The following is a 23,887-nucleotide window of genomic DNA, read 5'->3' as shown; positions in this document are numbered from 1 at the left end:
AGTTATTTTGACAAAACCACTAAATCAGGGCAAGGAGTCTTCATTTTCAAAGGGCAGAAACATCTCTTCAGGGGGTTTTTAACAACTGGTCTTGTTTGAAAGCACAAAATTGCCCTGGAGAAAAGAAACACCCTGTTTTTCAATAACTATTTGCATGAAAGTGCCGAAAATCAAAGAGAAACTGAAACCAGAGGCTATGAGCTGAAAGACCAGTAATCTTTGGGATGGATTTATACACTGGTATTTGCACCACAGAATTGACCTTGTAAACTGCTATTTATGTAAATCCTTCAAGATATTTGCCAAGGGGGAGCAATAGATTTGCTGAATTATTTCTGTCACACAGAAAAACAAAATGAAAGAGAGTGACATTACGTAACTTTATGTACATATAAAGGTTGACTGTCTCTGTGAAAGTACATTGAGTTCAGCTCTCACTTGGCCTGATTCTGTAGTGCACATTAAATCACAATTCCTGTAAGGCGAGACCTCTGCAGGGGGGCCTACTCTGTTGCCCTCTCCATGGCGAAAAAACTCACACCACAGTTTCTTTACTTAAGCAGTAGGGTTCAAGAAAATGAAAACAAAAGCACTTCAACCATAGGAAAAAGCTCTTTTCACCGTTTCCTTAAAGCAAGATTTCTGTCACTTTATCGGTCTTCTGCAGCATTTGGGTGCTTTCTGTTTCCGCTGGTGCAGGGGGGACTGGAGGCACTCGATGGTGAGATAACACGGCTCAAAGAATTCCAACAGAGAATCAACACAGCTTTTATCACAAAAGAAAAACCCCTTCTATCTTCAGCTCTCTGTGACCAGGCTTGGACATGTTCCTGCATCGACCCCTTTCTCTGTTTCAGCTTTTCATCTGGCCATGAACCCAAGCAGTAAAACATTATCTATAGGCCCTGCTACTGACAGATGCTCCCTGACTTACTTGCTGAGTGTCATAACTGCCAGTGTACAAGAACCCAAATGTTGCAATGGAGTCATGGTCTTGAGCCATGTTATTGGTTCACTTACAGATACACAGTATGTCTGTTTATACTGTACACATTGAATTTCAACCTTGTGCCAGCATTGTGGACATATTTTTTTAAGCTTTAATCCTCCAGAGTGAACCCATTTAAGCACATGACACTTATTCCTCAGTCCTCCCCTATATTTTTGTTACCATTTTTTCATAAAGACTAATTCCAGAGGTAGCCAATTGGCACTTCAACAGCAAAAAGTCCAACCAGGATAGAAATCGGGAGCGTGATATGTGACACGAATTTGGCTAATGGCTAATGACTCATTTTCCTGAGGAATGTTCTGTGCATTTACTTATGGAGACCGTCATGCCTTCATTTCTGATCTGTTTTGATTTCTTTACACTCATTCCTATGAGACCACTCATCTGAAATTTACTGATCTTTTCAAAGAATATTTATATACTGTCAATTGCCCTTTGTTTCTTTAATCTCCCAAACCATCTTCATGTTGTTCACAAGCTCCCATTCCATACACACACAAAAAAAACTTCTTCTTGTAGTTGTGAATAGGGGTACTGTCTCCAAAATTGTCCCGCTGAATAACAACTGCATGTTGAGGAGATAATGAAGATGGCACATTTAACTGTATGCATGTGTTCTGCTAAGTTACTGCCTACATCAATCTAACAACATCTAATAAAAAAATCCCTAAAATGGAATCTAAACAAGCTAAAAAAAAAAACCAAAGCTAAAAAAACCCCAAATGAACCCCAAAACATAGTAAAAGACCATTTAAAGTCAGCAGATTATATGAGTGGCAATGAAAGCTACACATCAAATTTATTCAAAGACAGTCATGGTAGGCCTTATGAAACTACATTCATTTACCACACAAGGAATATACAGGCCAAATGTAAGATGCACCCAAAAACAAAAATAGAACAGATGTGTGAGCTGTGCCATAAAAAGGGCATTGATAATGAAAAATATGGCTGGGATATCTCCAGCCTCTTTACAATCACTATATCTTTGACTGCATTATCTGTCATAGAAAGCTCCCTCCATCTTTGTAGGATTGCAAAATACCCAGCTTTACTTTAACCAGACAACCCTACATTTGTTTTTATGTTTTCATAAAATGCCCAATTACATTCTGAGATGGACAATCATTCCCCTCCTCGTTCTATGATAAAATATCCAAACTCAAAAGTGACAGAGAAAACCTCACCCATTCCTTCTGTGATCACAACATACCTGACCTCTCCCTCTAACTCAGACACTCAGACAGCCCCCCCCCCCCCCCCCCCCCCCAACAACATAGCTGGCTTCACTCTTTGACACAGACGAGCCCACCTGCTCTCCTTGTGATCGAAGGATAACAGGCTTTTCCATTAAAGCCCTGTCGTGTTGCTTTCTTTCCTCCTCAGATTATCATCTTCAATCACGCTAACCATGCCGCCACAGCAGAAACTACGGTTATCGTAGCAAAATACCCGCCTCTGTGTTTTTTAAAATATTGTGGTGTGCTGTCTGAGGACACAAGATAAATGTGAGCATTAGACCTGTTTGGACAGTGTACTGCATGAAGACTGTAGTTTCAGAGGGAGTGGAGATGTCCATCTTCTGGTTATGTAAGACAATACAACTTGAATTATACAACTCAAAAAGTGCTTCCATTTTGACAAACTAGCCAGCATCTGCCTTCTTGTCCACATAGGCTTCCTTTAATCTTTTTTACATGCTTTTTTGACACATTCAGGTTTTACCACTCATCACGAACACTTTTAACATACTAGGTAAGTTAATTTCCTAAATTTAAGTAGCACAAATAGAATTTACATGTTGGGAATCAATACATGCATACTATGACCTATGCAATTAAAGTCCAATGTATACACTCACAGAACTGTGAGCAATATGGGAGGCTGGCAGTAAAAGCCATACATGTCTGTGCAATGATCATTTGAGAAAAAATAAACTGTAATGTAATGCTAGTGAGTCTGTTTAATAGCCAAGAAAAAGGAAGAGATAGGATTCCACAACATCCTCAAACTTAACTCTGTCAACACTCGGTGGCTTGCAGGTTTCTGGAAAGAATTCAGGCATGTCTCTCCACTGACTCACACTCACCCCCAGATTGACCTCTGCCATCTATCAGTGCCTCACAGACCCATGTTCTGGCCTGCCACAAGGTCATGAGCACATCTACACAAAGTTTTCAACACAAGGGTAATGGGTTTGTCCATTGGATAGGGCCTCTACAGCAAAAACGGGAATTTTTCATTGGGTTTAATGAAAAAAAATCACATTCCATCATAGCCAATAACAATAGTGTTTTCCACACCACCCCCACTGTCTCCATATTACTTTTTATCCTGCCTAACCCTCTGATTTGCTTGATTACTGTTGCATTGCTTGCCAGTTTCCAGCCTACAAGCACGGAAAATCCATCAGCACTGACGAACCAAAACAGAAAGCCATGCCACAATCACATGAATTTATGAAATGCTGGTACAAGCACACAATTGTAGTGAATATGGCTATCCTCACATGGACTCCAATTAATGTAGTAAATATAGAATTCCTCTTATGAATATAAATTCTCACTTGTAAATTATAGAAGCACCAGTATAGGAATTTCACCTAAACATTGAAAAGATTCATTCAAATGAGGAATTAATCTGAAGGGGAAGGACAAATCTATGCGGTCAATTTACTGAGCAACAAAGACAACACATTTCATAAACACAAATATCATTTATTAGAAAACACAGTCAGTCAAAAATATAACCTAAGTGGTTGTGTGCTGAATAGGTATTTCTAACCATAAGTGAGAAGGACTTAAACACATGGAGAATCATTCAGATTGAACTGTCATACTCAGTCATGTTCAGGCTCTCTCTCTGGTTGGGCACATCAGGAATTTATATGTGCTTTGCCCCTCTCTGCTTGCTGGATCAGGTTGGATCGCTGGCCTGGCTCTTTGGTGTGGGCTGGAGCAGGACATGGGTGGATCCCTTGCTCTTCATCCCGATTTAAACCAGATTCTTCTCCGGATTCTCTGGGTACTTCTCCTGTTGATGTTTGTGTTCTTTCTAGACTCATAAGCAGTGTTCTGGGTCTGGATTAGTCAAAGATATTCCACTCCAGCAAAGGCTCCTCAAAAGTCTTTCTAATTTTGTTTCTCACTGAAGCCAGAGCGCTGAGCAGAGGTTGGCACAATCTCACTCAGAGCCTTCCATCGTGAGCTTTCAGGACTTGAATTCTAGTAACTTCATTCATCAGATGCCAGCTTCTTCAGGAGACAAAGGGAACACCATGTGATGAGGGCCGGGCCCTTTCACAGGCTCAGTACGTGAGGAGATCTTCACAAGGCCTGCAAATCTCTCATTTTAATCTCTCCTGGGGATGTCTACAGTTTGTACGATAAGACCAGCATGGATCGGATGTCAACCAATCGCTATGTTTTACACCTCAGAGAGTGAGCTGTGTAAGGGAGGGTCCTGGTTTTATGGCCCCTTTGGTGCCGAGAGTGAACTGGTGAACCGCAGTCAAAGACATTCCAAACGTCACCTTCATCACACGGTACAACAGTTACCACTGTCATCGATGCACAGTTACAGGTGACCTTTGGTTCGGGAGTCATGTGAGTCTGCCTGCCACGCCAAGGTCATGAGTCTGTGTGCCTGCCATTGTCAGCAGACAGAGCGGCACCACTGTTATGGAGTCTTTCACTCAAACATGGCTATTTTCCACACTATACCTATAAAATGAATGCACATAAAAGTATTACATCGAGTACAAAAATACACTGGTTAATCTTGGAGAAGGGTATACCCTGTTGGGAACATTTTGATAGATGTTTTTTGACCCCTCGCATTTGCAGAAAAAGAGCAAGCACTTACTGCTAGGGCCCTTAGCTTTTCTCGAACTGCAGGGTTTAAACCTGTGTTTCAATCTTTATTTCCTCATTAATTATTTCCTTATTTCCTTAAATCCTCCATGTTTGCTGTAGACACACATTTATCAATAATGTTAAAACAATCAGCACAGTCATTTGTAATTATACGATGAATGTCTAATTGTGATGTCCTTAAAAATATTCAACCTACAGTGAAGAAGGAAAAATGGAACCAAGGAAGTAACACCAAGAACTTTCAAAACAAACATCATATGTTTGAGTGAAACAGTACAACAGTATCATCTGTCATTCATGGCTTTTGTAAGGGGAAATATTCCCAAGTTTCCTTTAACTGACAATCACCCCAATTTATTAAATTTTGTAAATTTTGTTGGATTTTTTAATCCCATTTGTAATTTTGATAGACAAAACCCCTAAACATATGAATTATAGAGAATACTATCTATGTTGCTTCCTGAAAGGTTTCACACTGCTACTCTGTTCAAGTTCACCCTTTTGATTATTATGTCATAGCAACCATTTACAGACAGTAACAGCACTTGCCAGGGATTCCTCAAAGCCTCTGTCTGAAAGCAAGGACAGAGGATGTGCCTGTTTTCAAAGAAAGCTGCCTAATTTGATGCCCACTAATACAGCTATCTTCCATGGGAGGATCAGCAGGACAGCCTAACTGAAATATTCATTGTAGAGTGTGTCAATTTAAAGGAATTTTTTGATAATAGATTGATGAAATAATGAATTAGAATGGCATACCCATGAAAATGACCCATCACTCACAGTCTGAAAGCCATCCTTGCTGACACAGCATACCTTACTGCCATGAATTACTCCTTGGTTGCAGATGGCAAGAAATGCTCACAAGATCAACTTTGATTTGATTTGATTGTCAGATGAAATTCAACAATGTGCCTGTGTTGGATCTAAATATTGCTGCCATGGGTAATTAATGCTAATTAATTAATGAACTTTGTCACATTCATAAAGCTTCACTTTTTAAATATGGTTGTTGATTCAGGATGAGAATGACTATTTTTATCTCCTCATAAAACATACGGTATAGCTTTTTTAGGGTGATTTGTCGCCAGCATTAGACTCTTTTGTGAGATTCGAAATTTTTCAGTACCACATTGCGTAGATATGTGACCCAAATGCCTCTGGCGTCTACTATAAAGCCGGCACAAATTCTGGGCCCTGAACAGACTCTTTACTAATCATGTCATATGAATCAGCGAAACGAATACACTACCTCTAATATTACTCAGTCCTTCTACTATACAAATCAGCGGATCGGTGATGGCCTTTCGCGACCTGGAAGTAGCTATCTAAAAGAGGAAGCGGAAATTCTCAATGTAATCGCAGAGGAGGAAAGTCAAATCCAAAATGGCAATGCGGTGTTTGCTGAGGTCCGTGTGGACGTCTCTGTCAGGCGTACAGTATTTAGCCCAACATTCTAACAGCAGCATTTTAAAGAAGATCGTCAGAGCGCCGGTGTTTCCAGTTTTAGGGAATATTCAGAGCAGAGGCGTCCGACAAAGTGAGACGGGAAGCATGCATTTCTTAGCATACACTAGTGGTGTAATCAGTTAGCTAGCTAGCTAGCTAGCAAGCGAGCGTTTTCTGTACCTAATCTAGTTACTAGGTAGTTTGCTCGCGAATTCAGTATTTGGTAGATAGATAGCCGAATACATTGCCTTTCCTTATCTTCAGAGGGTTATTTAGCTGTGGTTCTTAAACCGAAGTTGTATTTGTTTTTATTCTCGCTGTGATGACAGCTAGCCTAGCTATGTTTCAAAAGGAAGTGCTTTGCAGGGTTGTGTGGCTTGGTTTAATTGATCGCCTAAGTTAAGTAAACTGTAACTGATAAGAATGGAGTTTGCGTGAAATATAACCATTGTTTCTGTGTTTTTAGTTGTGGAGAAGAAGGAGGGGAACACAGTAACTGTAAGTAGTTGTGCCGTGCGCATGGGCAGAGAATGCCCCTTGCAAGGACATGAGACAACACGAGACAATAACCTAACATAAGCGTTTAAGAAAACTCAAAGTCAAATCTTGATGAAGTAAAACCCATGTATAGTGTGTAGTGACAGGTTAAATGTACTAAAGGAAGCATTTCTGATCATGAGCTGGTGTATAAGACACACCATAAGCCTGCTGGTTCTATGCTTCTACGTTCTTGATGACAATTTTTGGTAATTTGAATAGAAAATTATTGGAGACATCAGTACACAGCTCTCAGGCCTGGCTTTAGCAAAGTGACAATGTGTGTTTAATATGCATGTGTTCCCAGTAGTAACCCCAGCACCATAAATGGGCTCAGTGTTTTTTTTCCCCAGTAAATATAACATAGATGCTTTATTTGACATCAGACATACTTTTCACAGTTCACTTTAATTCCACCAAATATTCCACCAATATACAGCAATTTTCTGTTTGCATTCAAGGGTGCTGTTGGGAATACCTGTGACATCATTGGGTGTTTTACAGATAGAAGGAAAAATATTGGAGACTCCTGAGAGGCCACCCCCTCCCAACCCTGAAGGGGATTGTCCCATTTGCCAGTGGAACCTAAATAACAAATACAACTACACTGTGAGTATGACAGAATGAGTATTACACAACCACAGAGTGAACACAGCAGTATTATAGAGACTAAGAAAGTATAAGAAACTAAGAAAGTTACCTCTTTTGTGTGTTATAGCTTCTGATGAAACAGAAATACAGCCCTGTAATTAAAGTGGTTCATCATGCATTGTGGATGGAGTGGTAGCATTGGAGTGAGGGCTGTCGTGCTTGAATTCTACTTGAAATACCGCAGACTTGAGCACAAAGTGTAGTGTCCCAGTACAGCCACAGTCAGGCTTTAGGGGCTTGGCAGGGATCTGTTCTTTTTGTCATGGAGTGCGTGGCTGCGTGGGAGAGACACTGGCTTATGAGGAAATAAGAGGTCAGTAATGTAGTCGGGAGGAGCACGGCAGCCTGCGGTGAACTCTGAACAGCTGTCAAAAACCTCTTCAAATGGCTTATTTTGTGCCCTTGGTATTTCTATTCTGGAGGCCACCCCCTCCTTCCTAGAGTTAATTTAGCGTGTTCTGGTCTGAATGGGCTCATTAGTTTGGTAGCAGCACAGTCATCATTGGTGGGTATGTGTGTGCGAGCCTGACTATGCTGTCCACCATCCTCCCCCACACGCTGCCCAAACAGGATGTCCTTCTGCTCAGTCAGTTCATCCGCCCCGACGGGGGGATGCTGCCGCGCCGCATCACCGGCCTCTGCCTCACAGAACACCGGAAGGTAGCCGTCTGTGTCCAGATGGCCCACCGCGCAGGTGAGTCCCGCTGCCCAGGTGAGGCTACTGGCTCGCAGGTGAATAATAAGATACGCAGACAGTGGGCCGGTACAGGTGTGATCCCAGGTGTCTCCTTTTCCCAGGTCTACTCCCTGACCACAAGCCAAAGCTGCCAGAGGGTCACGTTCCGAAGAAACCCAAGCCACAGCTCAACAGGTGAGCGCCTCGTCTGTCCTTACCTCCCCTGCAGCAGTGCTGTGATGATTAATTTAGGGACTGACCTTGGGCGCAGCTGGAGTTTGGCTGGGCTTCAGAGAGGCAGAGGACGGATGTTTATAGTCACTTTAATGGAAAAGCTGAGTGAAAGTACAGAAAGAGGCAGATGAGATAAACAGAGGAGAGGAATGAGGTCGGCCACGTGTCCTGCGGGGACGCCGCCTTGTGGACAGAGCTTCCTCACCCCTCCCTGAATACTGACCGCGCGGGACCGTGACTCACGAAATTCCTTTTTTTAGACCTGGCTAATACTACAAAGCTGAACACAGGAATATACAGGGATTTGACTCTCTAGCTGTGAAATGGACATCTGAGCGCTTTAACCGGTTTAACTGTGCTTACGTTTAACTTAAAAGCGTTACTTATATCCTGTCAATATCTATGTGGGTAGGTTTGAAATCAGTGTCACAAAACATTACCCCCAGATGCACTTTCTGTGGATCAGTGGGTGGCACTCGTTTTGAAACGGTGTACAATTTAGTTGTCATCCAATGTGTGGATACACTTGTTTATGCGAAAATACTGGGTCATCAGCAATGACGATGTCACCTGCCAACGGAACTAGGTAGTAATTACAGAAAACATTATTTTACTCAGTCATCAGCACAGCATTATGGCCGGTTTACAAAACATGTTGTAATTATTACTTACATTCATGTATGCACAACCACATGTAATGGTCATTTAAACTTCTTTTTGTGCTTCCGTAAGAAGACCATAGATTGGATTGGTACCATTTTTTGTCCCCATGTTTGGCTTTTGGGGACATGATGCTCATTTGTGCAGGAATTTGGGCACAGTCACACAATTTCCTCCTGTCACACGCCTATGATGTGCTTGCAGGTACTTGACACGCTGGTCCATCGACACCGTGAAGCCCATTTGGAAGAGGGGACTGAAGTGGTGCAAAGTCCGAATGCCAGTGGGCAGCCCCCTTCTCAAGGACAACGTGCGCTACGGCAAAAAGCCCCTTTACCTGAGGCACTGACTACTGCCAGAACAACCAGGCGCTCTGCAGCTCAGCCCATAAACACTCATTTCATTCAGCTAAGACGGCTAATCTCGGCCCCATTCTGTGAAAGAACTGGAACTGATCCAGGGTCAGGGCTTGGGGCCGAATCTGCGTGCAGTGAATTGGTAATGGCTGGATGGTGAAACCCTTCTTCACCTGTGCCAAGGATCGCTTCCCTCAGGAGGTCCAGTGCGTGGCAGTGCGGAAGTGGGAACCGTGAGAACTGCACTGAACTGCGCTGCACGTCACTGCCGAATCTCCTGTGAATGTTATTTGTGTGTGTAAGTCGCCCCCCCATCTACATGAGCTAGGTCAGTGCTGCAGTGTTGTTGTGATTATTATGGAAGTCACTTTCAAAATGCAAAAAAAAAAAAAAAAAACCCTGCCCTCCAAGAGGCATCTCTGATTAAAACCAGGTCTCCCCCATGACCGCTCATCGATGTGTCACTGTGTTCACTGTGCAGCTGTCAGGAACTAAGCAATTCTGTAATAACTGAAGAGAACTTTTCAGGTTTTTATTAGGAAAGGAAAACGGTGTGCTGGGTGCGGTCCCAGCAGGGCGGCGCTCTCTCGTCCTCCTATAGCATGAAGGGCAGGTCCATGTTCTTTAGCCCGTCGCCCATGTAGATGTAGCCATGCTGTGGGGTCATTGGCACGTGAAAGAAGGTCAGACCGAGCCACAGCAGACTGCGCAACACACACACATTGCCCTCAAACTGCAGGCTCCATGACCCTGCGGATATGGAAAGAGCAGTTAGACATGCACTCACAGACTCACAGCTACCCTATAACTGCAGCCACCATTGTAGAGAACAGGGAAAGAGTGGTAAAATACACACACCAGATGCCCACTAACTGCAGCCTCCATTGCAGAAGACAGGGAAAGAGTGCATGCAAACTCACACACAACTGCCCTTGAAATATAAGTGCATTTTGGTCATGCACTGAATTCATTTATTACCTTGTCTAAAATGTATTTCTCAAAGCCACTAAAGCACACTTTTTCCCCCATTTTTTCCATGGGAGAACATTTCCTTTCCTTTACGCTGGTTAATGCATAGGTTTGAGAAAACATTAAATCAACAATAGATGCTTTCTGTTCTATGGACACTGAAGGAACTGCAAGCCCCAATAGGCTCAGGACAGAGAGAGGTAAGATAAACTTATGCTGACTAGGGTAGATGGCCAAGTGAGGATCTCACCAAAGACCAAAATGTAGGAGCACTTGCAGATCATGTGACCATGCTGAGTTCTGTACACGGGATTTGGCCAGGAAAACGATACAAAGTGGAGCATTAAACAGCAGGATGAAATGCAGCATTCGGTTACAGGACTCTTGTTAACGTTCTCCAGGCCCCCAAAGAGCTCCCAGTTTTAGCAGTAAAAAAGAATTTGCATCTGTTGGAGAGGCAGTGCAGAGCAGGCCAGGTTTTTCCACTCTGCTGGAACAGGGTCATGTTATGACTCTCTGGGCATTTCCACACGGAATCCTCTGGGCTCCCAGGGTTAGAGTGCTGGCCCTTCTCATGACCTACAAACCTGGGAGACCAACGGACCTGTACATTTACACCATTTACAGCCCTTTGGTGGAACACAATGGAGTGTGTAAAAAGGTCTATAAACATGAAATCTGCACCTTTGCCTAGCACTCATGAATAGGCAACGTGCAACATGCCTTTCATGATTGGTGTATGCTGCAAAAGTGTGCAATTCTTATACAGTATCATTCTGTTGCATTATTATTACTATTACTGTCATTTAGCAGAAGCCTTTTTTGAGGCTTAAGTCCTGTCCATGACATAATTGCAATTCTATAAAGGAACAAAATCTAGAATTGTAAGTGACAGTCATGAAGACAAGTGTAATGATCCTAAACACTCCTTTCCAGATGTAAAATTATGCCCATTTAATATGTGCTTAAACACCACGGCTCATTTTGCCTGTAACATTGCCATTTTAAAAGCCAGCATGTACTGTGCCAGAACGGGACAAATCTCGAATGAAAATCATGGATTCCATCCCAGTTTTACTCATTAAAGTCAGCTGTTACAGGTTTGGGGTGTTATTGATGGATCTCTGTGATAGTTGGGAACGTGTTAACAATATCACACTTACAGTTGGAAGTGTTGCAAAAAAGGGAATCTGGAATTTTTAAAGAATGTATAGGCCTTTGGCAGCAGAGACATCTTCCCATTCCAGTTGGACCTATAAACATTATGTGTAGTTCCAGAGCACTGGCCACTTGAGCAGTTATACCATAAAGCATATAAACTACAGAGGCAGGGTCTGGGAGAGCATGACTGGGTCTGGAGGAGATAAAGACAGGGTCTCTGGGGTGGGAGAGAGAGACGGGCTCTGTGGAAAAGACAATGCCCAGAAGAGGCCCATGACCCTGCCGGGCCTGCTAGGACTTTCACGCAGTCGCTTTTCAGCGACAGAAGGGGGGGGTGGGGGTGGCTGTGAATATTCAGTCTAGACACAGTGAGCATTATCCTGTCACTGAAACAGATGTGCGATTTAAATGATAGTGTGAGAAAGCCACTCTCTGGCAGCACATCAGCATATAAATCTAACAGCTGCACACGGCCACTTCACATACGGCTTTTATGGGTACATGTTACATGAGTCCAGGCAGAAGGCATTGCACCACAGCTTCATTCTGCTGCAGCTGCAGGACGCTACCACAGCAGCATTCTGCATTCTAATTTGCTAACTCATTATGAACATTCTTGAAGATGCATGGTCTACAACATCCAGACACATTCTAGGGTTGCAGACAGCACCAGAACTCGCGTTACAAACCGGCACATCCTAGATGGAGGACAGAAGGCATGCAGGAGCTGAATGTCTGGTCACATTAGAATGCCTGTGCGTACTCTGCGGCTTGGCCTTTGCTATGAATAATGAGAGTGCTACTTTTATTGTACACAATGTTTCTGTCCATTCTAAGACTTAGTGAGGCAAGAATGTAGCATAACAAAAACAAAGACACTTCCTGTAATTTGCAACTTAATGTCAGCCGAACCGCAAAGTGCAAAGGCTCAGCTGTTTCTTGAGAGTGATCTCAAGAGCATTAGCTCAAGGAACCACACCACTGTTGTCAATCTCTAAATGGAATGCATGCCAAAGAAGGCTGCACCGCTTTGGGAAATTTTAATATTTTCACAATGCATTCAGTGTAGCAAGAATGCATAAGTAGAAACAACCGACTTTGCTCACAGTTGTGTTCCCTTGGAGCTCAAACTGCTTACAGTGGGGATCCAACAGAGAGCAGGTTGTGCTCACAGTGATATGTTCATCACAGAACATATAACTCGCAGTAAAGTTTTCATCAAAGACGTAAGAACATGTCCTGAGATGAGCTCATATGCATTTTGTCTGTGATGTTTGAAACATGAATCAGTTTCATCAGTGCAGGCAGTAAATGACATCTATAGGAATTATTGAATACTGATTTACTGGAAGACTTTGTCCTGGACAGCGTTGTCAGTACCCAGATCAGAACTGATTCCAGTCACAGCACTGCCTATCATAGCACCATCATATGATAATATGATAATAACACTAACATGAAGATTCTCCTGGAACAGAATCCAACCTGCAAGCTGCAGGTTACGCCCACTACAACTCAGACTCTGATAATGCTCTTTATTGCAGGAATCCTACTTCACTGGTCCAATGTCTGCCTCTACTGCCAATTACTGAGAGCAGAACAATTTTCAGCTTGCATCAAATCAGAGTTCTGGGACTGAGTCCAGGTTCACAGTGTCGGGTTACCAGAGCATGGCAGAAACAATTTCGTGTCCAGATGCTATTTCTATGTACTCCTGTTTTCTTTAAACATTCATGAATGAGGGCAATGAGCTCTATTTCACTCTGTAAATGGCTTTAATAGCCCCAAATACTCCTGTTCCAAAGCATGATTAAAAAAATATATGAACAAGGAAAGAGTGAATCTAACATCTGTGGAATCAGCTTAAGCTAAGACAGTTTATCTTGGGTGTCCATGATACTCTCTGATGTTTAGAGTCACCCTATCATGCAAGGATATCTATACATAGCTCCCTGTACACAGCTGCAGATATTACAGGCAGTGGGGGTGTATTTACCTTTTGGGATATCCTCACTTAAGGGGTCCAGGAAGTCAATGGAGGGGTCAAGATCAGCCATCTCCAGAATGGATTTCTTCTTCAAGTATTTAGGCTCAGTGAAGTGCAGATAGTTGTTTAGCTTCCCAGCTTCTGAACAGGACAGCCCTGTGAGAGAGACAGACAGCAATAAGCAATGTGAAACATAGCCAGGCCTATTTGTGATTAGTCACACATACAGTATAGCCTTCTCACTCTGTAATGAGTTGTAGAATGACATACACAAAGGAAAAAGGCTTTTAAAATCATCCACTGTTCTCCAAGAGGTGTTCAAATATCTGCAAATGTGTGTCACACACACAGGCTGGTCTCTCTCTGTAATGAGCCACGGGCACAGCTGGGACTAACACTCAATGCAAATGCGCACACACACACACACATACACACATACACACACACACACACAGGGAGGAGTATCCCATACCCTGGAAGCTGCGGTTGGTCTGCACTGTGCCATGGGGGCTCCTGATGAAGGCACCGCGTGGCACTACGGAGACCTCCCTGTCGATGGCGCTCACCGTGGCTGCCAGCCTCTTCTCCTCGCTCACCTTCATCTGCAACCCAAGCCAGCGGCGGAAACAACGTTTGCGCAACGTTCCTCACAGGCGCTCGCCCTCAGAGCAGCGGCATCACAATGCGCGCTTGGCGCTTACCCTAGCCGCAGCACGCCACTTGAACCCACACCCCTACAGGTGTGCTGTGCTCTGCCTGTGCTCCACCTTGGTTTCTGAGCTCACCGTGAACTCTTCCTTCATGGCCTCGTCACCCTCCCCCTGCCTCCGTGTCTCCACGCGCTCATACTCGAAAGAGGGGTCCCCCGTGAAGCGTCCCTTCGCCGCTGCTGACACCTCTGCCAGCATGGTGTCTGTCGGGGGAGGCAACAGCTGCCAGTCCATGCAGTTTAAGCTGATGGGAGGGGTGGGGGGTGGTTATAAGATGGGCATTAGGGCATGAAACAGCATATGGCAATTTCAAGAAACTTCTTCCTGATTTGAGTTCACTGTTTTAGACAAATGTGATGTGGGTGAATGTTAACTGACATCCATTATTAATGGTAGAGCTTTAACAGGTCAGTCAGAGTTTATCACTATATTTTGTCTCAGCAGTGTAGCATAGTGCTAAGACCAGTGCTTGTTACCAAAAGGTTGCCGGCTTGATTCCCCGCTGGGGTACTGTTGCTGTACCTTTGGGCAAGGTACTTAACCCACAATTGCCTCAGTAAATATCAAGCTTTATAGATGGATAACATGTCAAAAAAAATTGTAACATATGTAAGTCACTCTGGATAAGAGTGTCTGCTAAATGCCAATAATGTAGTGCAATGTCTCAGTGAAAAATGAGCATGGTTTAGACAGCTAAGCTGCCTGCTCTACTGGTGTTATGGATTTCATTTTACAACCTCCATGTTTAAAGCTGATAATAGCGAGCTCCATGCTGGATGAATGTGTATGTATTCAGTTCTCACCTGTACAGAGTCTTCTTGTCCCTCATCTCATCCTCTGTTATACCCTGTGCTATAAAGTAGTCGCCCTTTATACCCAAAATCTTGCCCCAAAACAGCACACGGGTGAATCTGTAGTTCCTTTTCAGAATTACTAAGGATGTCTGCAGAGCTGCCTTCTGTTCACAGCTCAGAGTTAAACCATTCCCAGAAACCAATTCCAGAGAGTAGTATAGCGCATTAGAATCCATGTCGTGCGTTAATACTGACCGCAAAAATAATTATGCACTAATTATAGAAATATTTATCCTAATGTACCCTAAACAGTCGAAACAGGGAATTCACTTCCTTGAAAATCTAGCCACTTCTTTTGTCGAAATGAGCGAACAAACTACTTTGCTACCAGCGTTGCCATGGATACAGTAAACAAAATAGGAAACATCCAGGAAGTATTGTGAAGGCGGAGTTTCTGCTGTTCTGCTAATTAACAGTACTGTACTAACCGTCTGATGTGGTAGTTATTGATTTTATTTATTTATTTTAGCAATGCAGCTAAATGACTTTAATTTTGATTGTATGACACACAATCAGTCGAAAGTAGCCAACTGCCGACAGTAGTAACGTCAGCTAATATTCAACAGAATTAGCTACCTAGCATTAGGTTGGTAAACTTAATACGCTACTGCAAGCCACAAGTGTTAGGTGAGAAGTAAGTTATCTAGCTCTAACTATCTTTCAACATTTTTGCGGTACCTCCCCTCTCCTGTGATCTACACAGCGTAATTACCCGCAGATTTGGCGAGCTGCCTGACCATCTTCCTAAAATTTCCTCATCGCATGTGCTTAATCATCTGACGTAGATTTGGTGTGGTCTTTGTTCACTAAGAGTTCCTGATAGCTGTCTGTGTGTGTCTAGAGGAGAAAGAGTGGGATGTGTGTTTACGACTAGAGTTGTTTTTCTTGACTGATTCTCCTTTGATCGTTATCGTCTTATCCTTCGGGTCTTCATTACATACTCATACTCACCACAGAGTCACTCTTGAGAATACCACTAACACATGGTACAAAAACTGTGTTCACAATACTGGCTGCTGGCGGTCATCTCATGATCTCATGCACATAATTCCCTGCTCTCTTTGGCTTTTATGAGTATTCATACTACAACTGGGAAACAAGCACACACATGCCAGCTCTATGAAGATAGAAAAAAAGTGCAACAGCTGTATTGTGCTTGAGCTCAACAACATACTTTTTCAGGGAAATGTTTCAGCTGCAAATTTACTGAGCCTCTGCAACCAGTGTGCTTGTCTATCACAGCAATGCCTGCACTGACTGAACCATATACTATATGCATGTCTTCTATAGAAAGCTCACATAATAGCACTAGGTGATTTGTTAATTTTTAACAAGGGGGATGGCAGATGCACACGCATCACTCTCTCTGCTACTAACTAGGGGATGGAGAGGGGGGGATGGCAGGTTAGCAAGGGGGATGCATTTTGGTCATTTTGCTAAAAGGGAGATAGCATCCCCCCTCATATCACCTACTGCATATAATAGACTGTGCTTAGAGTCTGCTAAATCTATCACCCTCATATTTGTTCACAGAGCTGTTTCTAGTGGTACTGTCACACTCGCTATATTCAACAGCAATTTATTCACTGTGATACTCATCATATTCTGTAGCTAAGCGTATACTTGCCTCTTTACACTCAAAGGACACATTGCAAAATGTACATGTAAGACGATGCTCATTAGTGGATTTATTTTTCTTTTACAACACCATTTTTGGTAACAGAACACATCCACAATATGAGGAGCTCAAACAGGATTGAACTGCACGACCAGATTACATGGAGAAAAGCCAAATTCAGATTAGTGTGTAGTGATTTACAGTTCCAGTGTAATATTTTGCTGAAAGAGTGAAAAGAGGGGAAAGGGACCTGCCGGGGTCTAAATCCATTATATCCAGTTACAAAAGACGGGTTTCAGAGCCGTTATTGTGACTGTGATGGATGGGGCCTGTCGGCACTTCGATGAGACCCCATTTCACCGCTAAGCCCTCAATCTGTGCCCCCCCGAGACAGAGAAGGCTGATTCCCCTGCACAGCTGCCAGGGCATTACCGAGTTCTCAGCGTGTCTGCGGGAGGGAAGAAGGGGTTACTTGTGGACAAAGCTGTCTGACTGTGAACATGGGCCTGAGGTGGATATGTCACAGACCTTCTTGAGGCTGCATGGTCTGTTGTAAAGAGATAGGAAGTAGGAAGCAAGAAGGCCACTGAGGATCAGAAAACGTCTCCGTGGGAAATGGCACTTTTACAACTGTAAGTGATGGGGTCACAGAGCCCTAGGACTTTGTGTGAGCTTTCACAGCGTAGCTTTGTAACAAGGAGAAGGGGGAAAGGAGTGAGATTAGGAAGAGGAGAGAAAGAGTGAAAAAAAGAGACAGAAGAGATGTTGGAACAGAGCATTTTACTCTTGACCAGTGAGGCCTCAGTAAGAAATCTGAGGAAGGGGTTAGTGCAGTATTTTGAACTCAAGAACAGCTACTTAGTTGCACAATGTTGACCACTTAATTTGATTATAAATATTTAATTATTTTTTTCTTTAGCCAAAAGTTCATTGTGCAATCTCCTATCATCTTACTCAGGGTGCTCTGGCTGTCACTCACCTTTCCATGTCCAATCAGTGTCCTCAAGCAGAACACACCCCCTGCCATACATAAACTGGAAGAGACCTGGACATGTTGAGCAATCTTCCTTTTGTGCCACGCAACTCTTATTTTTCTTAATATGAAAACACATGAGCTTTTTAGACAGCTCCTGATGTCTCTGAATTCTGTGATACCCAACAAAAGGCCTTGTCCTCTACTATCATTTAAAAAATGTGGATCAACAGCTTCCCCTGCAGGTCACAGGGGTCAAAGACCATCTAATCACCAGTCTGTACAGACCGTAACAAAAACATACCATAAACATTGCAGATGTTGATTTTACACAACTGATACGTTACACATCATGAATTGTTAGTACTCAAAAAAATACTACAGAGCTACAGAAAATTCTATTTCAGAACTCTGTTAGAAGACCAATAAGGTCTCATATAACCTGGATCAGTGATGGAGGCATCAAACTACATCTGTGTTTAAACAAAGCGCTTTGACTTGCTTAGCGCCTGTAGCGATTGCTAGTCAAGGTTAGTTTTGTGCAGTGAGTGTTGGCTAGACTTGTTTTCCTCCTGCTCAGTGCCGGACTTGTTTCTGCAGAGCAGGAGGAAGGACACAGCTGTCAGCGTCTCCCACGTATCGCGCTGCTCCCCGCCGCAGCACGCCGCCTCCTGGCCTGCACCCATAAATCCTGCTCTCCTCAGGCCTCCGGCGGAGCGGACCTCCACGCCATCGCCGTCTCCGGCCTGCTAGCTCACGGCCTGACTGGCGAACAGAAGGCGGCCCGGTCCCTCTGGGCCTCTGCACGCAGACTGCTGCAGGAGTCAGTTTCATGCTGCGCGCACACACACATGCACATAAACTTTCCTCAGTCTCCCTGGGCATCTTAGACTCTCCTCTGTTAAACCATTAAAAAAAAAAACCCTGATGCCAGGACCAAACGTGCTGTTGTTCCCATGCCAGTATGAACCCACACGTGAGTATCCTGAAGAGATCAGGCCCTGTATGTAAACAAGCAGAGGGGAGAAGTGGCGATGCAGAGGAGCTCAAGTTTTCTAGCGCCCCCGACTTCTGCACTTGTTTTCCTCAGTGGCTTGTTTTCCTCACTTGGCACCGATTGGTCATTCTGTCATGGCACTCAGCTGGGAAACCCGAGCGATCTGTGGAGTCACTTCGCATACAGCCAGTGTTGCCAAAGACAGACAATAGAGTTAATTCTGTCGAGAAAAAAAAAAAAAGACGGCGCACAGAGGGGGGTATCATGGGGGAGTGTGGCACTGCTACTTCGCATGCCCAACTTTTGATTGGCTGCCGCTTGTGTTCCATTAGAACCCAGTCACAAGGTCAGTACCATCGATCACCGTTGTGACACTGACAGACCGCCCCCAATAGCTCCATTGCCCATTGTGGTGTGCACCCCCCATAGCAGACCAGGAAAACTTACCTGATAGCTCTCACATAAGGCTTCCCTGTGGTGCAGGCTTTACTGTATTTTCACAGTGTCTGTGGTGTTCTTACAGTATGTAAACAGCGTCTGTGGTGTTACATTTTTTACAGTACTTCCAGTGCCCGTGGTGTTCCAGGTTTTACAGTATTTCTGCATTGTCTGTGGCAATTCAGTATTTAAGGGATTCCCACAGTCTGGTGCTGTAGATGGGCCAGTTTGCTTTGTCTCTCCTCATAATCACATTCGGGGGCTTGCTGTTGTTAGTGGAAAAGGCTCAGACAGAAAGCAGATCAGTGAGGCGTGATCCAGCTGGCCTTGTGGAAGAGGGCTGATGGCTGCTGGAAGTTTGAGTTAATTATCCTGTCTGATTGACCAGAATTGTTCATGTCAGCCTTGGTACAGTGCCAGCCAGACTATACAATCCCTTTCTTACCCATTCTCCAGAACACCAGAGATACAGTGTCTGTGGGGGTGGTGTAAGTGCAACACCTTAGACAGTGTCAGTTAGAGGAATGATCATGAGCACAATTTCACATAATCCTACCTTGTCAATACTGTTCGTACATTATGTACTTTTCTTTTTTTGAGTTGGTGATGTCAAGATATCTCTGCTCAGAGGTCAGAATATAAAAGTGAGGGGCTGGATCCTCATTCAATTACAGCAAAAAAAAAAAAAAAAAAAAAAAAAGAACTGAAAAGAAAAAAAAAATGAAGAGACTTCCTCTTCTGTCAGTCCTCTGGTGGCTTTTTCTCAAGTGCAGCCAAACTTCCCCAGAAATACCCTGTCCACTTCAGCATTCTTGAGGGCGAGTTCCTGCACACTGTTGTTCTGGTTAAAGGACAGATTTCGATGTCGACCGACCCCTCCATACCCCCCCCCCCACCCCCACCCCCACCCCCCACCCCCAGAAAGCCAGCACAGGCCTGCAAGCAATTACACCCCCTATGCTCATGTTTCCTGCCTTTTGTCTCTGTGGCTAAAATCAATAAATCTTTTCACTTCTACCCTGCCCTGTTGTGTAAAGTTCTACATTTATAGCCACTGGTTATTGCGTAAAGGTTCAATAGCTGCTGCTCGTTGTTTAAAGACTCCATAGCCTTCTAATGAGCAATGTGCACATTTGTGTGTGGATAATAAAGTCCTTCAGAACCTTGACACCTTCTGATTTCTATTTTTACCCATGCTTGCTTTCTTTTAGCCATTATGAATACATTTCATCATCAGTCCCTGTTGGATCTTCTGACAGATTGTTTATCGTGCCAACGAAACTTTTTCCCATTGCTCCCTTCAGAGGCAGCTTTGAATGATGTGGAAAAATAAAAGTAGATGGATTAATTAACTCTAGTAACTACATGATTTAAAACCAACCCCTACTTTGGGGGATTGTTTCAAACCAAAACACATTAAAATACTGATTTTTATTGACCACGTGCATGAGAGCAAATAATTATTGACTAAAGTATGTGTAGTCACTGGTTATTCTATGGAGTCTTTAAGGGCCATTGGTTGTTGTACCCAGGTGAAGTGTCTTCTTCGTGTCTCTGATTTGCTGAACTCAGATACTGTGGCCACTGACAGGGCAGGGTCTGGATATGGTTTGGCAGAGTAGGCGGCTCTGTGGAAGGAGGACATCCGAACACAGAGGGTGAGCAGATTCAGAGGGGTCGGACTGGGAAGTAGCGTGGTTATAAGTGTTGCCGGCCTAACGCTCATGGTCTCGATTTCACTCTAAATAGCTTACTGTGAGGTTAGCCTCTAAATTATTTGAAGAAAACTGCAGGGGGGGTGGGAGTAATCCATCTTAGGGAAGTCTGTCATTAACACCAGGAACACACACGAGGGGGGGTGGGGGTGGGATAATCTAAACAAAACAACAGCTTTCATTTCGCAATGAATGCTCTTCCAGCAGCCAAGACTGCAAAACCTACAATAAATTACCCTGAAGGCCTTATGTGGAAAGGCAGGAAGAGAGAGAAAAGAGGAGTGGGAAGGAAGAGTGTATGATTATGACAGAGACTTAAAAACAGACAGGGAAAGACAAGATGACAGGAAGAGGAGAAAGTGTAGAAAATACCGTCACATTAACCATGGGAGGCAGCGGCTACAAATATTATGAGTGACAAAGAGAGCAATTACAAATCCCAACAGTGAGAGAGAACATTGGCTCCTCAAACAGGTATCAACAATGTAAATCACCCTGCGCACATGAATCCAAAGTAGTTTCAGTGTAGCCCCTCACCAGGGCAGATGTGGTAGGTTTAAGGAGGTGCATCATATGCATTACAAAACAATAAGGTGTATTACATGTTACACAGTACACCAGTGTACCAGGGTACATGTGTGTTTGAGTATGGTGTATTAATCTGTAGTTCCAATGCCATCACTTGTGATGAGCTCCTGGATGTGCGGACCTAGTCTTTGTACAGTCAAAGAAACAGCTGTGAGAACAGAGCAGATCTAGCATTACTTTCCCAGTCAGACAGATTTTCTAACAATTCAGCCACTAAACAGTCATTTGAAGGACCCATTTGTGCTGTTTCAGTAGATTTTTTTTTTTTTGAAAGAATGTGGAACCTTGATAACCACTGTTCATATGACCACACAGTTAGTTGGAGTACTTCTCTAAAGTTTTTCAGATTACAATGTTTTACAAGAGGATTTAAAGATTGTGCTGCGTTCACATTGCGGCTAATTAACAGGACTTAAGAGCTGCATTCACCTCACAGCTAATTAACAGGATTTAATATACAGTGAAACAGTGTATAGCTGTGAAACCTGCCCATGCGTTCCCACAGAAATTCAGCACCCCCCTCTGCCTGTACCTGCCATTCACAGACTATACACCTGTATTCTCCCCAGACACTACTCACCTGAATCAGTGACTAAGAGAAGCTGTGCACCTGTGTCTCTCTCAGAGAAACCACACAACTGTAATGTCTCTCAGGGACCATACAGCTAGACAGCTAGATCTCTAAAAGAAACTACACACCTGTTCAGACTAGATATCTGGAACGGTTTATCAGAAATAAACTACATATGGTAATATCTGAAGAAACCACATACCTGCACCCATATCTAACTCTTTTACTTCACATCTGTAATGGTTTATCAGGGAGACTTCACACCTGTACTCTCAAGGACTGTACACCACCATTCATATTTGTACCCACCTGTCTCAGTTTCAGCACATAATCATCATTGATGGATTTAATTCTGCCAGCCTCACACGTAATTACCACACTCTGAACTCTGATTGTGTCACAAGAACATTCATATTTTTTGATGCAAGAGGATTTATTAGTAATGTTGGAGTAATGCCAGTTATGTAACCTGTCAGAGTATTTTAACAATCAGGAACAATATCCAAATCTCTTCTGCCCACATTTCACGCTCAAGCTACTAGGTTATTTTCACAAGTTAACCACAGTAACGTCTCCTCAGTGGAGTAGAGGGAGACTGGGTCTGGAATAGAGAAGAGAGGTTAATAATTGAGAAAGACCTAAGAGAGGGAGAGCGAGATTAGGAAGCATAGGGACTTGCAGCGAAATAGGGCCAAGTACACGGTTACACAGCCCTTTAACATCCATAGGCCAACAGTGCCCCCTAGTGAACAAAATGTTTGATATTACTTTGGTGTGAATAGATCCAGTCTCACTGACAGTCGGGAATGGACAGAGATTTGTACTGCTTATCAAAGCAACAACCATTTGATTGGTTTGAGGACTATAAGGCCTTCTGGCAAGTCATTTTCCTTTGACAGGATTTTTAGTCAGGATTTTGTCATCACAGGACTCTTTTATGAAATGAAACTGTCACTACTGTCAGTCGCAGTAACCAAAGCTTTTCTGCATGGCTCTTTGGTGACTCTGGTGGGTTTTACTCAGATAAGTTTTTGTGTTTCATCTGAAAAGCTTGAAAAAAAGCACATCCAGCTTGCTTCACTGACTACAAAAGAAGGACATGGTTCTGATTGCTCTGTCATTCATGCAAGTACTTGATTCATATCATAAATGATATAACATTTTCATTTTTGACCAGAATTCTCCTTTAAAATAAACAAAACAAAGGGCATGGCTTTCATCATCCTGGACAAAAATGTCAGCTCTTCATAACAGATACACTCACTCTGTAATGGCATTTCACTGCACTCACTACACACACAAATCAAATAATATTAATTGTTCTTGAATGACTGGTAACATTAGTAACAGTGTCGTCTTTTGAAACAAACTCCATTTTCTTGGTTGACGAATATTCAGGCTCAAAACAATAAGGCAATATTTCTGTCGTTGTTAATATTCCCACAATACAAAAAGGTAAGGACTGATACTGACAAACTTCCTTCAACAGTGACACAATGTCAATCCCAGAATGCACTTTGCTGCAAACACTGGGTAACTTATCGAAAACACAATTTATAATTTATACATGATGGTATGCTTTATAAAATACATACCAAAGTTAACACTTTTGTAATAGGATTTTTGAAGGCATGTTTTACCAGTTCAACATGTCTTTAAATATATACATTAATTTAATAAACAATTTTGTTTAAAAGAAATAAATATTAATTAACCTGCATAAATAGTGCCAGATGCAGGGTTCTGGAGTGATGTGAAAGTATGCATTGGACAGAAACACTTTCCCTGGGAACAGCAGCGCCCAGTTTACCTTCTGAACACAAACTTCTCGGTTCAATATGTGCGCTATTAGGGAC

General features: G+C 43.1%; 2 protein-coding genes across 2 annotated transcripts; one reads left to right on the top strand and one right to left on the bottom strand.

The window, feature by feature from the left end:
• The first annotated feature begins 6,254 nt into the window (after window positions 1-6,254).
• Window positions 6,255-9,887, top strand: mrps18a (mitochondrial ribosomal protein S18A). The gene is made up of 6 exons (XM_036550438.1): window positions 6,255-6,427; window positions 6,803-6,834; window positions 7,378-7,482; window positions 8,095-8,218; window positions 8,323-8,395; window positions 9,299-9,887. Exons 1-6 carry the CDS (start codon window positions 6,274-6,276, stop codon window positions 9,441-9,443), a joined length of 633 nt encoding a protein of 210 aa, XP_036406331.1. The 5' UTR covers window positions 6,255-6,273; the 3' UTR covers window positions 9,444-9,887.
• Window positions 9,888-10,009: 122 nt separating this feature from the next.
• Window positions 10,010-15,307, bottom strand: rsph9 (radial spoke head component 9). Its single transcript, XM_036550617.1, has 5 exons — window positions 15,081-15,307; window positions 14,353-14,521; window positions 14,040-14,169; window positions 13,577-13,723; window positions 10,010-10,200 (listed from the first exon to the last, which is right to left on the bottom strand). The coding sequence occupies exons 1-5, from the start codon at window positions 15,305-15,307 to the stop codon at window positions 10,046-10,048; spliced, it is 828 nt and encodes a 275-aa protein (XP_036406510.1). The 3' UTR covers window positions 10,010-10,045.
• Between the last annotated feature and the right edge of the window lie 8,580 nt (window positions 15,308-23,887).

The sequence above is a fragment of the Megalops cyprinoides genome, chromosome 17, assembly GCF_013368585.1.
Source record: "Megalops cyprinoides isolate fMegCyp1 chromosome 17, fMegCyp1.pri, whole genome shotgun sequence".
In the NCBI taxonomy this organism is placed as follows: domain Eukaryota; kingdom Metazoa; phylum Chordata; class Actinopteri; order Elopiformes; family Megalopidae; genus Megalops; species Megalops cyprinoides.
Note: the sequence above shows the minus strand (reverse complement) of the source record. Positions and strands in the feature narration are given on the sequence as shown.